The sequence below is a fragment of the Ovis canadensis genome, chromosome 3 (genome assembly GCF_042477335.2).
Source record: "Ovis canadensis isolate MfBH-ARS-UI-01 breed Bighorn chromosome 3, ARS-UI_OviCan_v2, whole genome shotgun sequence".
Lineage (NCBI taxonomy): Eukaryota > Metazoa > Chordata > Mammalia > Artiodactyla > Bovidae > Ovis > Ovis canadensis.
In genome coordinates this window covers 78,392,115-78,407,226 of record NC_091247.1, presented here as the reverse complement: position 1 = coordinate 78,407,226, position 15,112 = coordinate 78,392,115, and the positions used below count along the sequence as shown (strand labels likewise).

The 15,112-nt window shown below is 44.0% G+C and overlaps 1 protein-coding gene and 1 long non-coding RNA gene across 3 annotated transcripts in view; one reads left to right on the top strand and one right to left on the bottom strand.

Annotated features, from left to right (window-relative positions):
* Window positions 1-15,112, top strand: part of PRKCE (protein kinase C epsilon) — a 546,536-nt gene that overhangs the window by 446,121 nt on the left and 85,303 nt on the right. For both annotated transcript variants that reach the window (XM_069583410.1, XM_069583409.1), the window contains exon 12: window positions 5,683-5,837. In XM_069583410.1, the coding sequence (XP_069439511.1) occupies window positions 5,683-5,837 (155 nt within the window). The remainder of the gene's footprint in view (window positions 1-5,682; window positions 5,838-15,112) is intronic.
* Window positions 1,709-5,471, bottom strand: LOC138436977 (uncharacterized). Its single transcript, XR_011255700.1, has 2 exons — window positions 5,330-5,471; window positions 1,709-3,914 (listed from the first exon to the last, which is right to left on the bottom strand). It is a non-coding gene; the product is annotated as an uncharacterized lncRNA (long non-coding RNA).

The following is a 15,112-nucleotide window of genomic DNA, read 5'->3' as shown; positions in this document are numbered from 1 at the left end:
AGAGAGGAGGGCGTCCAACCCCGCCTTGTGGGATTCCAACACCTAATGGCTGGGGAAAGGAGAAGCCTACCAAAGCAGGCAGAACAAACCTGCCAGAACCACAGGGAGAATAGCAGGTGAAAGCCGAGGAAAGCAAGCATTTGTTGGGAGAGGAGGTCATCAGGGAAAAATAATGCTGAAAGGATAGGGAAAATGAAGACTCAATAATGACAATAATAACTGTCATACCACTAGCTATAATACTATAGTAATAATCATTATTGACAGTCTTTATGGAGCCCCAGTTATGAGCCAGGCACTTTAACATATAATTTAATCCTCATAGGAATTTTGTAAGGCAGGTCCTGTTATCAGCCTCATTTTCACAGTACAGAACACTGAGCACAGAGAGCTGAAGTCATTTGCTTGAGGTCACACAGCCAGTGAGTGAAGAAATCAAGGGGGAAGCTCTTCTTTCTCACTCCATGGCCCCTGTCCTTAAATGCCTTGCGGGAAATAAAAAGCAGCCAGGGAGGCAGGGTGGGGAGGGGAGATTTAGAAATTTGGATTCTTTCAAGCAAAGGCAGGAAAATGTTCCATGGTTGCTAAAGCCCAAGTTCAAGTTGGTGACCAGGAACTGGTATTGCAGCAGCTGTTTCTGATGATGGTTCAGCTAGATTGGGGTAGTGTTGAATGCATGACAAGGCTATATTTCCCATGGGAAAAAGCCTTGCTCCAAGTGTTCTAGGGCATTGGTTCTCAAAGTGAGAGCTCCAGGCCAGCAGCCTAGCATCACCTGGGAACTAAGAGATGCAGATTCTCAGGCTCTAGTCGAGACCTTCTGAATTAGAAACCCTGTAGGGCAGAAGCGGAGAAGGCAATGGCACCCAGTCCAGTACTCTTGCCTGGAAAACCCCATGGACGGGAGAGCCTGGTGGGCTGCAGTCCATGGGGTCGCTAAGAGTCGGACACGACTGAGCGACTTCACTTTCACTTTTCACTTTCATGCATTGGAGAAGGAAATGGCAACCCACTCCAGTGTTCTTGCCTAGAGAATCCCAGGGACAGGGAAGCCTGGTGGGCTGCCGCACAGAGTCGGACACGACTGAAGTGACTTAGCAGCAGCAGCAGTAGGGCAGAAGGCGCGGAGGAGGAATCCATGCTCTAATAAACCTCTGTGAGATTCTGATGCACAAGTTTGAGAACCTTCTTCTTGGGAGACCCTTGAAAAAGAGGAAAACCCTAAAAACATGATCCATATATCTCACCTTGGCAGCAACCAGATGGGACAGTGTTTCTTAACCCTGGCTGCCCACTGTAATCACATGAGGAGCTTTGAGAACTACGATAGCTGGAGTCCACCCTCAGAAATTCTGGTTGCATTGGGTTGGCACTGGCCTGATCATTTGAAATAAGGATTTGAATGGGGAATAGATGATCGAATGAACACTGATCATCGAATGATCATTGAATAGATGATTGAATAGATGATCTGAACACTTCTGAGTGCCCGGTTGGGCCTGGGGGAGAAAACAAGGCAGGCTTTCAAGGGGAAGGTCGAGACAAATGGAAGAGAAGCTAGATCTTAGGCACTTTGTGAATAGCAGTAAAGCTTGAATAATTCTGGAGGTTGTGGTGGGGAGAGAAGGTAGTCTGAATTTATAATAATTCTTAAGGGTGACTTAGTTTGAAAGAGATGCCAGTTATAAAGTAAATATGTGGTCAAGGCTGCTCCATGAGTAAAATATTATTGTGATTTTTCAGTTCAGTTCAGTCACTCAGTCATGTCTGACTCTTTGCAACCCCATGGACTGCAGCACACCAGGATTCCCTGTCCATTACCCACTCCCGGAGTTTACTCAAACTCATGTCCATTGAGTCAGTGATGCCATCCAACCATCTCATCCTCTGTCTTCCCCTTATCCTCCCACCTTCAATCTTTCCCAGCATCAGGGTCTTTTCAAAAGAGTCAGTTCTTCGCATCAGCTGGCCAAAGTATTGGAGTTTCAACTTCAGCATTTGTCCTTCCAATGAATATCTAGGACTGATTTCCTTTAGGATGGACTGGTTTGATTTCCTTGCAGTCCAAGGGACTCTCAAGAGTCTTCTCCAACACCACAGTTCAAAAGCATCAATGCTTCGATGCCCAGCTTTCTTTATAATCCAACTCTCACATCCATACATGACTACTGGAAACACCATAGCTTTGACTAGATGGACCTTTGTTGCAAAGTAATGTCTGCTTTTTAATAAGGGGTCTAGGTTGGTCATAACTTTTCTTCCAAGGAGCAAGCGTCTTTTAATAATGTCATGGCTGCAGTCACCATCTGCAGTGATTTTGGAGACCCCAAAAGAAAGTCTGTCACTGTTTCCGCTGCTTCCCCATCTATTTGCCATGAAGTGATGCGACTGGATGCCATGTTCTTAGTTTTCTAAATGCTGAGTTTTAAGCCAACTTTGACTCTCCTCTTTCACTTTCATTGAGAGACTCTTTAGTTCCTCTTCACTTTCTCCCATAAGAGTGGTGTCATCTGCATATCTGAGGTTATTGATATTTCTCCCGGAAATCTTGATTCCAGCTATACTTCATCCAGTCCAGCATTTCTCATGATGTACTCTGCATATAAGTTAAATAAGCAGGGTGACAATATACAGCCTTGACGTACTCCTTTTCATATTTGGAACCAGTCTGTTGTTCCATGTCCAGTTCTAACTGTTGCTTCTTGACCTGCATACAGATTTCTCAGGAGGCAGGTCAGGTGGTCTGGTATTCCTATCTCATGAAGAATTTTCCATAGTCTATTGTGATCCACACAGTCAAAGGCTTTGGTGTAGTCAATAAAGCAGAAGTAGATGTTTTTCTGGAATTCTCTTGCTTTTTTGATGAGCCAATGGATGCTGGCAATTTGATCTCTGATTCCTCTGCTTTTTCTAAAACGAGCTTGAACATCTGGAATTTCACAGTTCACATACTGTTGAAGCCTGGCTTGGAGAATTTTGAGCATCACTTTGCTAGTGTGTGAGATGAGTGCAATTGTGCAGTAGTTTGAGCATTCTTTGGCATTGCCTTTCTTTGCAGTTGGAATGAAAACGGACCTTTTCCAGTCCTGTGGCCACTGCTGAGTTTTCCAAATTTGCTGGCATATTGAGTAGAGCACTTTGACAGGATCATCTTTTAGGATTTGAAATCCCTCAACTGAAATTCTATCATCTCTACTAGCTTTGTTTGTAGCAAGGCTGCCTAAGGCCCACTTGACTATGCATTCCAGGTTGTCTGGCTCCTTTACTGTGCCCATCTTTGCATGGAAAGTTCCCTTGATATCTCTAATTTTCTTGAAGAGCTCTCTAGTCTTTCCGATTCTGTTGTTTTCCTGTATTTCTTTGCATTGATCACCAAGGAAAGTTTTTTTTAATCTCTCCTTGCTAGTCTTTGGAACTCTGCATTCAAATGGGTGTATCTTCCCTTTCCTCCTTTGCCTTCACTCCTCTTTTCACAGCTATTTGTAAGGCCTCCTTAGACAACCATTTTGCCTCTTTGCATTTCTTTTTCTTGGGCATGGTCCTGATCGCTGCCTCCTATACAATGTCATGAACCTCTGTCCATAGTTCTTCAGGCACTCTGTCTATCAGATCTAATCCCCTGAATCTATTTTTCACTTCCACTGTATAATCATAAGGGATTTTATTTAGGTCATACCTGGATGGTCTAGTGGTTTTCCCTACTTTCTTCAATTTAAGTTTGAATTTGGCAATAAGGAGTTCATGATCTGAGCCACAGTCAGCTCCTGGTCTTGTTTTTGCTGACTGTATAGAGCTTCTCCATCTTTGGCTGCAAAGAATATAATCAATCTGATTTCGGTGTTTACCAGCTGGTGATGTCCATGTGCAGAGTCTTCTCTTCTGTTTTTGGAAGCGGATGTTCTGCATGTAGAAATCTGTATGCAGGTCAAGAAGCAACAGTTAGAACTGGACATGGAACAACAGACTGGTTCCAAATATGAAAAGGAGTACGTCAAGGCTGTATATTGTCACCCTGCTTATTTAACTTCTATGCAGAGTACATCAGTGCATTTTCTTGGCAAAACTCTATTAGCCTTTGCTAATTGTGATTTTTATTCAGTCTTAATTGAAATGATTCTACTAATTTTAATCCAAGATAATATGCTGACATCCGCCTAGCAGCTTTGCTGAGACTGTGTCTATATGTTCAGAATGTACTCTGACCCTCTGCCCTCCCCAGCCTCACTGCTTCCTCTTTGCTCCATGGACCTTCCTCCCTGGCTGACCTGGTCAGTTTACTGGTCCCCAAGCACTGTCACTCTGTTCCCTTGCCCTGGTATTTATTGGTGCCTCCCCCCATCTCCTCCTCCTCTCAGGGAAGACCTATCTCCTTCTAGAATCCTCCATGGACCCCCAGTTCAGAGAGTCCCCCTTTCTCCTAATCCTTTTAGCACCAAATATCTTTAAGGCACTCTGGTCCTGTTTAGTTTTCATCATTCTACACATTTCCCCTGGATCATAAGCCTTATGTGTATGATCCCCGCAACATTCAGGACAGTGGTGGCTTACAACTTTTTGCCTCCTGCCCAGCACAGCACCACATACTCTACAGGCTCAGGAAATAGTAGTCAAGAAGCTGTACGAAAAGTGAATTTCAGTCCCTCTTCTTCCCACATCATCATGATGTGCAGAAAAGAAGGCACCAACCCCAATGAGATGTGATTATGGTTTGACCATTCTTGAGGGCAAAATCCATAGGAAGCACATCAAGGTGGAGATCCCAGAGGGAGCATCCTCCAAAGTGGACGTGGCCCCCTGCCCGGGAGGGGCTCTCACCATCTTATTAGTCCATGTTGTTTTGTATTAGGTTCCAGTACTATCTTAGCAAATCACCACAAACTTGGTGTTTTAAAATAATAGAAATCTCTCCTCTCACATTTCTGGAGGTCAGACGTCTGAGACCAGTGTCACTGAGCCAGAGTCCAAGTGCTGATGGAGCCATGCTCCCTCCAGAAGCTCTAGGACAGACCCTTCCCTGCCTCTTCCAGCTTCTGACAGCTCCAGCTTCTGGCAGCACCACCTTCCTTGGCTTGTGGCCACTTCGTTCTAATCTCTGCTTCCTTGGTCACACTGCTTTCTCCTCCCTTCTCAAATCTCCCTCTACTTCCCTCTTATAAGGACACTTGTGACTGCATTTAAGGCCCACCCTGGTGATCCACAATAGTCTCCCCAACTCAAGATCCTCAACTTCATCACAACTCTTTAAGTTCTTCTTTGCCATCTCAGGTAACATTTACACATTAAGGGGTTAGGACTGGGATATCTTTGGGGCAGCTGTGATGTAACCTACCACACAGACAAAAGTAACTGGAGCCTCCAAAGGGACAGAGACTTGTCCAAGGTCACACTTCAAGGTTGTAACAGAAATTAGGCAGAGATCCAGGTCTTCTTTCTGTCAATCTTAGACTCCTCCCACTAGAGCATGCTGGTTCCTGTGAAAGTAAGACAAAGATATTAGAATAACGCTTCATACCCTGATTCCTTGTCTTCTCTCTGGAACATGTGCTACTAGAGTTCCCCCACCTGTGCACTCTGTCCCTGCTTGAGTCCTCGTTCTGTTACTTCGAACTCACTGTACATTCGCTGGCCTGTGTGGGCAGCTGCAGTGGACTCACTAAATGACATTTTCTCCTCTCCCTTCAGGACCGCCTCTTTTTTGTCATGGAGTATGTGAATGGTGGGGACCTCATGTTCCAGATTCAGCGCTCCCGGAAATTCGATGAGCCTCGTTCCCGGTTCTATGCTGCAGAGGTTACATCAGCTCTCATGTTCCTCCACCAACATGGAGTCATCTACAGGTACCTCTCCTTACCTCCTCTCTTCCCCCAAAGTGAAAAAATAGAGAGTCTTCTGGATGCTTGAACTGAGTTTGGCTTCCACCCAACTGGTCTCTTAGAACTCGCTTTAAATTAGTTGTTTGTTTCAATTTGCTTACAGAGGGCTTTTTTAGGGGCTGTTTATCACTGTAAATGTTAATATTTGAATAGCCCCGGGAGATCTGATCCACTGTTTGTGCCAGTTTTGATTGAAAGCTTAAGCAGGACGTTTTAAAGGCCCAGTGCCAAGTAACGTTGGGGTGACCTTCATTTCTCTCTCCCCACCGCCACCCCAACCCTCTTCCTTGAACATCAGGGCATTCTCTGCACTTTTTCCTTCTGTGCCATGAACTTCCTCCCCTTCCCAACCTCTTGCCACTTCCTGAGTTTGTTTGGCTTACTTGTCTCCAGCAGATAGAATCAGAGAAGGAGGAGTTCCTTGTGGGGGTCTCAGGGTTTATGATCTAGGAGGGAAGAGGGGAGGGGAACTAGACAGTATCTAACAGGAAGTGACTCTCTGCAGATCATCCAGTCCCTTGTTACTGCCTTGTCCCCCTTCCAAGAAAACATGGAACACACACACGCACACACACACACACACACACACACACACACACACACACACAAATTTTCCAGTAAGAGAGCAGTACTACTTACGCAGGCTCTTCTGTGAGGTCAGGAATTCTGGGAGGAGTAAATATTTATAATTAGCAACAAGGACACTAAAGTTCCTTCGGGTTTTTTCAATGATTGTCCATTTCTTTACTTAGATTTTGCTTCCTCCTTTTTCCTTCAATTGGGTTGAAGAATAGCTGGCTTGATTCAACCCAAAATTAATCCCTCACCAGAACTTCACTGGCCCCACTCCTGGGAGCAATGCCCTCACTAAAAAAAAAAAAAAAAAGTTCTCCAAGGGGTTCTGAAACCAACCCTCAGCTTCCTTAATTCCTTCTGCTCAAAAATAGTCAGTGGCTCCCGATGGCCTGCATAACAAAGCCCACACTCTCTAGCCTGCTGTTGTGGTCCTCCACGTCACAACCACACGTTTGCTTCCTATCACTGCATAACAAATTACCACAAACGCAGTGGCTTAACGCATTGGCTGCTTCACAGTTCCCACAGGGCAGCAGTCTAGGCACAGCGTACCTGGGTCTCTCTGCTGTGATCAATGAAAGCCAGGCTGCTTTCTTGTTGAAGTTTGAGCTCCTTTTCCAGGCTCACATGATTATGGGCAGAATTCATTTCCTTGCAAATGGAGAATACACGTGGCTTCCTCATGGTCAGCAGGAATGAAAGCCTTTCTTGCTTTGAATCTCTAACTTCAGGGAGGCCTGGACCCTCTTTGAAAAGGATCACTTGATAAAATTGGGCCCACCCAGACTGATCTCTCTTTTAACTCAAAGTCAAATCATTTGGGGAGCTTAATTATGCCTGTAAATCCCTTGGCCCTTGCCCTATATGTCTTATAATTGTGAGTGATATCATATCCCTTTCCACATTGGTTTTTTTTTTTTAATTTTTATTTTTACTTTATTTTACTTTACAATACTGTATTGGTTTTGCCATACATTGACATGAATCCACCACGGGTTTTGGTTGAAGAAGTCACAGTTTCTCCACCATAAACAAGGGGAAGGGGTTATGGGATTATACCAGTGTGTTAAACATTGGGGGTCACCTTAGGTTATATCTACTACAGCCCAATATACCTCACTTCCTATGATCTCTTGAACCTACCAAGGTTCTTGCATGTGTGTGTGCTAAGTCATTCAATCGTGGCTGATTCTGTGCGATGCTATGGGCTGCAGCCTGTCAGGCTCCTCTCTCCATGGGATTCTCCAGGCAAGAATACTGGAGTGGGTTGCCATGCCCTACTCCAGGGGATCTTCCTGACCCAGGAATCGAACCTGAATCTCTTACATATCCTGCACTGGCAGGCAGGTTGTTTACCACTAGCACCACCTGGGAACCCAAGGTTCTTAGCTTGCTTCAAGCTCATCTGACAATTCCCTACTTTCTTGTTCTTCTGTCCTCCTCTTTCCAGCCCAGAAGCCTGATGCAATACTGCCTGCCTGCTAGAAGCCTGGTCCCTCCAGCCAGAGCAAGTCTCTCCATCCCCCGCTTTATTTGTAACTTGGGAATGTCACACCCTCTACCTTAGGACCATGGCTGCTTCTTTATTAACTCTTTGACCTTCTTATTTTACATCCTCTTATTATCTTGCACATAGTAAATGAACAAGAAATGACCCTTGGCTTCAGTTCAAATTCCTAATCTCTGCCTCCAAAGCAGCTTGCCGACTAGTTAGAGATATTGGCATTAGATATGTGAAAATATCACCCATATTACAAGGCAGTGAACTCTTAGGGAGCCAGTGACTAGAAGAATTGTCATTCACTGAGATATCATCCCTATCCACTCCCTATCAGAGTGGGTATAATCACCCACAGTTTACCAGCAGAGATTCAGAGATTCCCCTTTAATAGTGGGTGGGCCAAAAGGTTTGTTCCAGTTTTTCCATAACATCTTATGGAAAAACCCGAACAAGCTTTTTGGCCAACCCAATAAGTTGCCCAAGGCCATATTCGGTAAGTGACAGACTTAGGAAGTGTAACTGACATGACGCTTGTCATGGGCCTGCCAAGTCCAAGTCCATACTCTTTACTAGTCATTCCTGACACTCCAAAACTTGACTTTTCCTTACATTTCTAGTTTCTTTTCCTTTCTGCTTCCCTAGATGAATACTTGCCTCTCACCTACGTTTGTTCTAGTGACTTTTGTGAGCCATACTTGTCCCCTCTCTTCCTCTCCTTTCCACTTCCCTGGCCACTTCTCCTTAATCTCTATATAACGTGGCCTGATCCTTCTCCCCTCCAAGCCCCATCCTCTAAATACTGGTTTTTCCCGGAGCCTTCATCCCTAAATTCTCTCCCTGAGCAATTTCAGCAGTTGCCTGTCTCCAAATGACACCTGTGTGCCAGAGACTCCCATATCACTGTCTCCAGCCCCCAGTTCTCTCCAGATCCCTGCACAAGACTACTCTCTCAAGATGATCTCCAAGGCTTTCTACCTTCTTTCCCAGGTAGTTTGCAAAAGTTTACTGGCCTGAGTCCTCACTGCCTCTTGCTCTTCTCCCTCCTATCTTGTCTGCCTCCCTCTCCATCGCAGCCCAGTGTTCTTTCAAAGTGCAGGCTGATGGTCACATGGTGCCCTCCTTAGCATCCTTCTACCTTTGCTAGATAAAGCACAGCCCCTTTTGCTGGCCATCAGAATCCATCAGCCCTGGCCTGTGCACAGCTGCGTGACTTGGGCGTGGCTTGGGAGGGGTGGGCCCAGGCGGTGAGTGGGAGCTGACACCCAGGTCTGCTCTGCTAGCGCGTCTGGCTTCAGCCGGAGGAAGAGATGCTTTTTCTACCTAGAGGAGACCCTTTTTTTTGTTTCTCACAAAGACACCATGCATGCTAAAAGGGACCTGGTCGCCCCCAATGATCTTTTGATCCTTATCACTATTCCCCCAACTGTGTAGCCCACCCTCTATGCCCTCCAGATGAGACCATTCTCCCCCAAATGCCTTTCTCTTTCATTTCTCCAAGTCTTTGTCTTCACCGTCCCTAGAATTCCCTTGTTCCCAATCTGTATCTTGCTCAGTGAGGGGCTCCTATGTCACATCCATGTTCTGACTGTCTAAGGGTCCTTGGTTGTTTTTTTGTTTTTTTTGTTTTTTAAAGGTAGATTCCAGAATACTAAATGAGGGGACTACATCAGGATATAGATGGGGAAAGAATGGCCATGAGCTGATGATTGCTGAGACTGGGTGTTGAGTACACGGAGGTTCACTATTATGTCTGCTTTTGTGAATGTTTTAAATTTGCCGTAATAATCATAACTTTTTTTCTTAAAGAATAGCAGTTCCAAGGTAGCATTCTTAGAGTCTTTGTTTCATTAGGTCTGGTATGGGACTCAGGAATCTGTACTTTCTTAAAGAATTTCTCAGGTGACTGGGGACCACAGGTATAGAAAAGTTCTGTTCTGCCTTCAGAACTATGTAAGATGCCCCTGCTCTGGGAGGCTACCCTGACCACTCAGCCTGTCATGGGGATCATGCCTCCCTTGGGTGACAGCATCTCTCTGTTTCAAGCCAGTTCCCTTTGTCAGCCTTGTATTTTACCTATTCTGTGATTGAGAACTCCATGCAGGTGTGCTTACCTGGCCAGCCTAGCTTATTATGCTGCTTGTAGTAAGTGTTCACTAAATACTTGTTTTCCTCTCTAACGCTCCAGAACCCTACAGTCCAGCTGGGTTGCTACCTCATCAGTTCAGTTCAGTTTAGTCCCTCAGTTTTGTCCAATACTTTGCAACCCCATGGACTGCAGCACGCCAGGCCTCCCTGTTCATCACTCACTCGCAGAGTTTACCCAAACTCATGTCCATTGAGTCAGTGATGCCATCAAACCATCTCATCCTCTGTCATCCCTTTCTCCTCCCACCTTCAATCTTTCCCAGCATCAGGGTCTTTTAAAATGAGTCAGCTCTTCACATCAGGTGGCCAAAGTGTTACATCTTGTCAGAAACTTATCTTTTGTACATGTTCTCTCAGATAATCAGCTTTAGGTTTTCCTGATCAGTTGCCCCCCATTCTTTTCTTCTACTTAATTCCTATCCCTCCTTTCTGTTTACATGTCTTCCAGGGCCTAAGACTTCACTCTGCTCTTTTTCTAATTTTTGGGAGTGGATGCTTATTTTGTGTTCAGTATTTCCCAGCATCAGGGTCTTTTCAGATGAGTCAGTTCTTTGCATCAGGTGGCCAAAGTATTGGAGTTTAAGCTTCAACATCAGTCCTTCCAATGAACACCCAGGACTGATCTCCTTTAGGATGGACTGGTTGGATCTCCTTTCAGTCCAAGGGACTCTCAAGAGTCTTCTCCAACACCACAGTTCAAAAGCATCGATTCTTCAGGACTCAGCTTTCTTTATAGTCCAACTCTCACATCCATACACGACTTCTGGAAAAACCATAGCCTTGACTAGATGGACCTTCCTTGGCAAAGTAATGTCTCTGCTTTTTAATATGCTGTCTAGGTTGGTCATAACTTTCCTTCCAAGGAGTAAGCATCTTTTAATTTCATGGCTGCAATCACTATTTGCTACCTCGTACCTGTGCACTTTTGAAAGTCTGTGTTGGAAGCATCTGTTGAAACACACAGTTTTTCTTCCTTGACCCTGAATTGCCCCATTCCTGCATGTTTCTCATTTCATAGATGAATTAGGACCACGTGATCTCTCTTCCCCATGCTCCTTTGTTTGAAGCTGCCGGCACAAGGGCTGTATGATACATGTCTCTGCCTGTTCGCCTGTGAAGCCGAGATGGCAACCATATTTTGAGTGGTGCAGGGTTTGTCTGGGAGGTTGGCAAGACTAAATTTTGCAGGAGAGACCTGATTGCCAAGGTTGAGATAGAATTTTCCAGCCTTCCTGCTGGAAGTTATACACAAACTAATTAGTGACTAATTGGCCAGAGTTCCGGAACTAAGGGAAGAAGTTGTTCCTCTGGCCAAGGGCTCACACTAGAAGGTGTGCAGGCTACTTTCCTCTGGGTCTCTCTAGTCAGGTTCCCCACGTGGGTGGCACAGGGCACTGTCTCTGTTTTCTCTGCTCAGCATTCCTAGGAATCCTCTGTGTGCTGCGGTAGGAGCAGGTGTTAGCTCACTGTGGGTCCACACTTTCTAACTATGGCTTTTAAACATTTTCTTCTCCTCCCTTATGCCTTCACACACACCATGATGGGGGAAGTTTTGAGGGGTGGACTTTCTTCTAAAATTTGATGTAGGGAGCTTTCTCCTGCTGTGCACCATGCTCGGGGCTTATCTGTTTTCCTCTGAGCTGCTCAGGACAGCAGATGAGTCTCAGGATACTCCTCTGTTCATGGGACAAGGAAGCAAGAGGATGGGATCCTCCTCAGACACAGAGGGCAGTGGGGTCCCTGGGAAGAGAACCAGAGGCTTGGCAGACAGAAAGGCATCTTCTTCCACAGTCATAGTTACTGCGGCAGAGGGTGGTAAAGAACATGGCTTCTGCCCCTCTGGCCAAGTGTCTTAACACTAGAAGAATGAATTCTTTCCTTTGTTTTTATAAAACTAAATTCCTGTGTTTTTAAATTACAGAAGTAATAGTCATAGGAAAAATCAAAATTTAAACAGAAAAGTAAAATCAGTTTTCTCTTCACCAACCTCATAACCATCAGGGCAAAACAGATGAAGAGTTGCTAGAGAATCCTTCAAAAAAATTTGAGCAAGTGATTGGATTTCTTTTTGAGTGGCTTCCATGTGCGGTTCAGATAATACCTGCCTTGTCTCCTCTCTAAGGTGGTTGAGTGTGGTCATGACAAGTTGAACTGTACAACTAAAAGTGAAGGATATGAAAAGAAGGGGAAATGATGAGGAATTTATGTCCGGTATCATTGATGATTAACTTTTGTCACACTGAGCACTAAAATTTGGTCTTTAACCAGAAGGAGAGGAAATTGTAAGTTATAAAGCTCTCCTGCTCCTTTAATTCTCCAAGATTGTCAATCCTCAATGAGTCATCACCATCACCCCACAAGAGTTGATCTATGCCTGATGCCAGAACTGAGAGGCCATAGCGGACAGGAGGAGAGAAAAGGGTGTTTCTGCTTTGGCCCTGTCTAGGCCACTCTACTCAAGAGGTGCTTAGAAAAGGTTTTCGTGTTGATGATGATGTTTATAAGTCAGTGAAGAGTTACGAGCAGGGAACAAAGATTTAATTCAGACTCAGATAAGCCTGAGTGTGAAATGTCTAGTTCTCTCCAGGGCTGGGGGATGAAGCCCAAAGGGAGGAACTTGGGAAGAATTTCCCTAGAAAGAGCTGCAGACCGAGGTCTCTGACTGTGCCCTCCAAGCCAGGCCTACCCAGGAGATGCATACGGAGTTGTGATGTGCTCTGCAGTCTTGCCTTCCTGGTGGTCTGTGGGGGAAGATTGTGGGCCTAGTTTGGGGACTGACAGCCTGCCTTGATCCTTGGAAACCTCTCCTGCCATGGCCACAGGTAGGTGTTTCCTGAGATGAAGGTCTCTGGTTAAAGGCTACATTAATAACTGGAAGGTCTAATATTCAGAGTCTCATCTGCTTTCAGTATGTTTCCAATGTAGCTAATGCTCATACAAAACAGAGGATGGGGAGGAATTGGGGAGATCCCTTCTTCTTTCCTTCTCAGTCTTCCAAGACCTGGTCCTTGGAAAATCTCAAGGGGATCTTTGTCCCCACTGAGCACTGTTCTCAGCTGTCAACATTCTCCCACCCATTGTAGAAAATGATACTTTATTTATTTATTTATTTAACTTTATTTTACTTTACAGTACTGTATTGGTTTTGCCATACATCAACATGAATCCGATACTTTAATGCTTTAGTGTTAGCTAACTACTAAGGATCTAAGGGTTGAGTATGTAATGAGATGATATCAGTTCCCATGGCAGGAATTGTGGTGTGAATGTTAGATCAAGGGGGACCTCAGAGGCTATCTCATCCAACTCCATTTTATAGATACAGAACTTGGAAACCAAAGCCAGGCAGTAACTTATTCAAGTTTACACAGCGAGGTGTTATAAAGCTTAGATGTTATTTTAATCAGAGATATACATAAAGATTCAAATAGTTCTAACCAGGTACTTAAAGAAATGAAAATCTGTTTTCTGCCCTTCCTCTCCAATAATTTCCCCTTCCACAAAGATACCTGCTTGCAATTTTTTTAGCTTATGCTTCTAGTATTTCTAAATAAAAGGGTTTTTTCCTTTCTTATAGCTGATTGGATTCTGGTATATGCAAAGTGATTCAAAGTGACCAAATGTATATATTTGGCCTTTTCCATATTCTTTTCTATCATGCTTTATTACAGGATATTAAATATGCTTCCCTGTGCTCTACAGTAGGACCTTGTTGTTTATATATTTTAAATATAGTAGTTTGTATCTGCTAATCCCAAACTCCTAATTTATCCTATCTTCAACCCTTTTCCCCTTTGGTAACCATAAGTTTGTTTTCTGTCTGTGAGTCCACTTCTGTTTTGTAAATGAATTCATTTGTATCATAACTTAGATTTCACATATAAGTGATGTCATGTGATATTCGTCTTTCTCTGTCTGGCTTACTTCACTTAGCCTGATAATCTGTAGGCCATCCATGTTGCTGCAAATGGCATGACTTCATTCTTTTTTATGACTGAGTAATATTCTTGTGTGTGTGTGTGTGTGTGTGTGTGTGTGTGTGTGTGTGTGACATGTACCACATGGTCTTTATCTATTCATCTGTTGATGGAATTTAAGTTGCTTCCATGCCTCGGCTATTATAAATTGTGTTGTTATGAACATTGGAGTTTATGTATCTTTTTGAATCAGACTTTTCTCCATACATGTGCCCAAGAGTGGGATTGTTAGAGCATATGGTAACTCTATTTATAGTTTTTAAAGAACCTCTGTACAGTGTGCCTCTATTTCTTTGCATTGATCACTGAGGAAGGCTTTCTTATCTCTCCTTGCTATTCTTTGGAACTCTGCATTCAAATGGGTATATCTTTCCTTTTCTCCTTTGCCTTTAGCTTTTCTTCTTTCTCACCTATTTGTAAGGCCTCCTCAGACAACCATTTTCCCTTTTTGTATTTCTTTTTCTTGGGTATGGTCTTGATCACTGCCTCCTGTACAATGTTACAAACCTCATTCCATAGTTCTCTTCAGGCACTCTGTCTATCAGATCTAATCCCTTGAATCTATTTTTCATTTCCACTGTATAATCATAAGGGATTTAGGTCATACCTGAATTGTCCAGTGATTTTTCCCTACTTTCTTCAATTTAAGTCTGAATTTGGCAATAAAGAGTTCATGATCTGAGCCACAGTCAGCTCCTGGTCTTGTTTTGCTGACTGTATAGAGCTTCTCCATCTCTGGCTGCAAAGAATATAATCAATCTGATTTGAGTATTGACAATTTGGTGGTGTCCATGTGTAGAGTCATCTCTTGTGTTGTTGGAAGAGTGTGTTTGCTATGACCAGCGTGTTCTCTTGACAAAACTCTGTTAGCTTTTACCCTGCTTCATTTTGTACTCCAAGGCCAATTTGCCTGTTACTCCAGGTATCTCTTGACTTCCTACTTTTCCATTCCAGTCCCCTATGATGAGAAGGACATCTTTTTTCAATGTTAGTTCTAGAAGGTCTTGTAGGTCTTCATAGAACCATTCAACTTCAGCTTT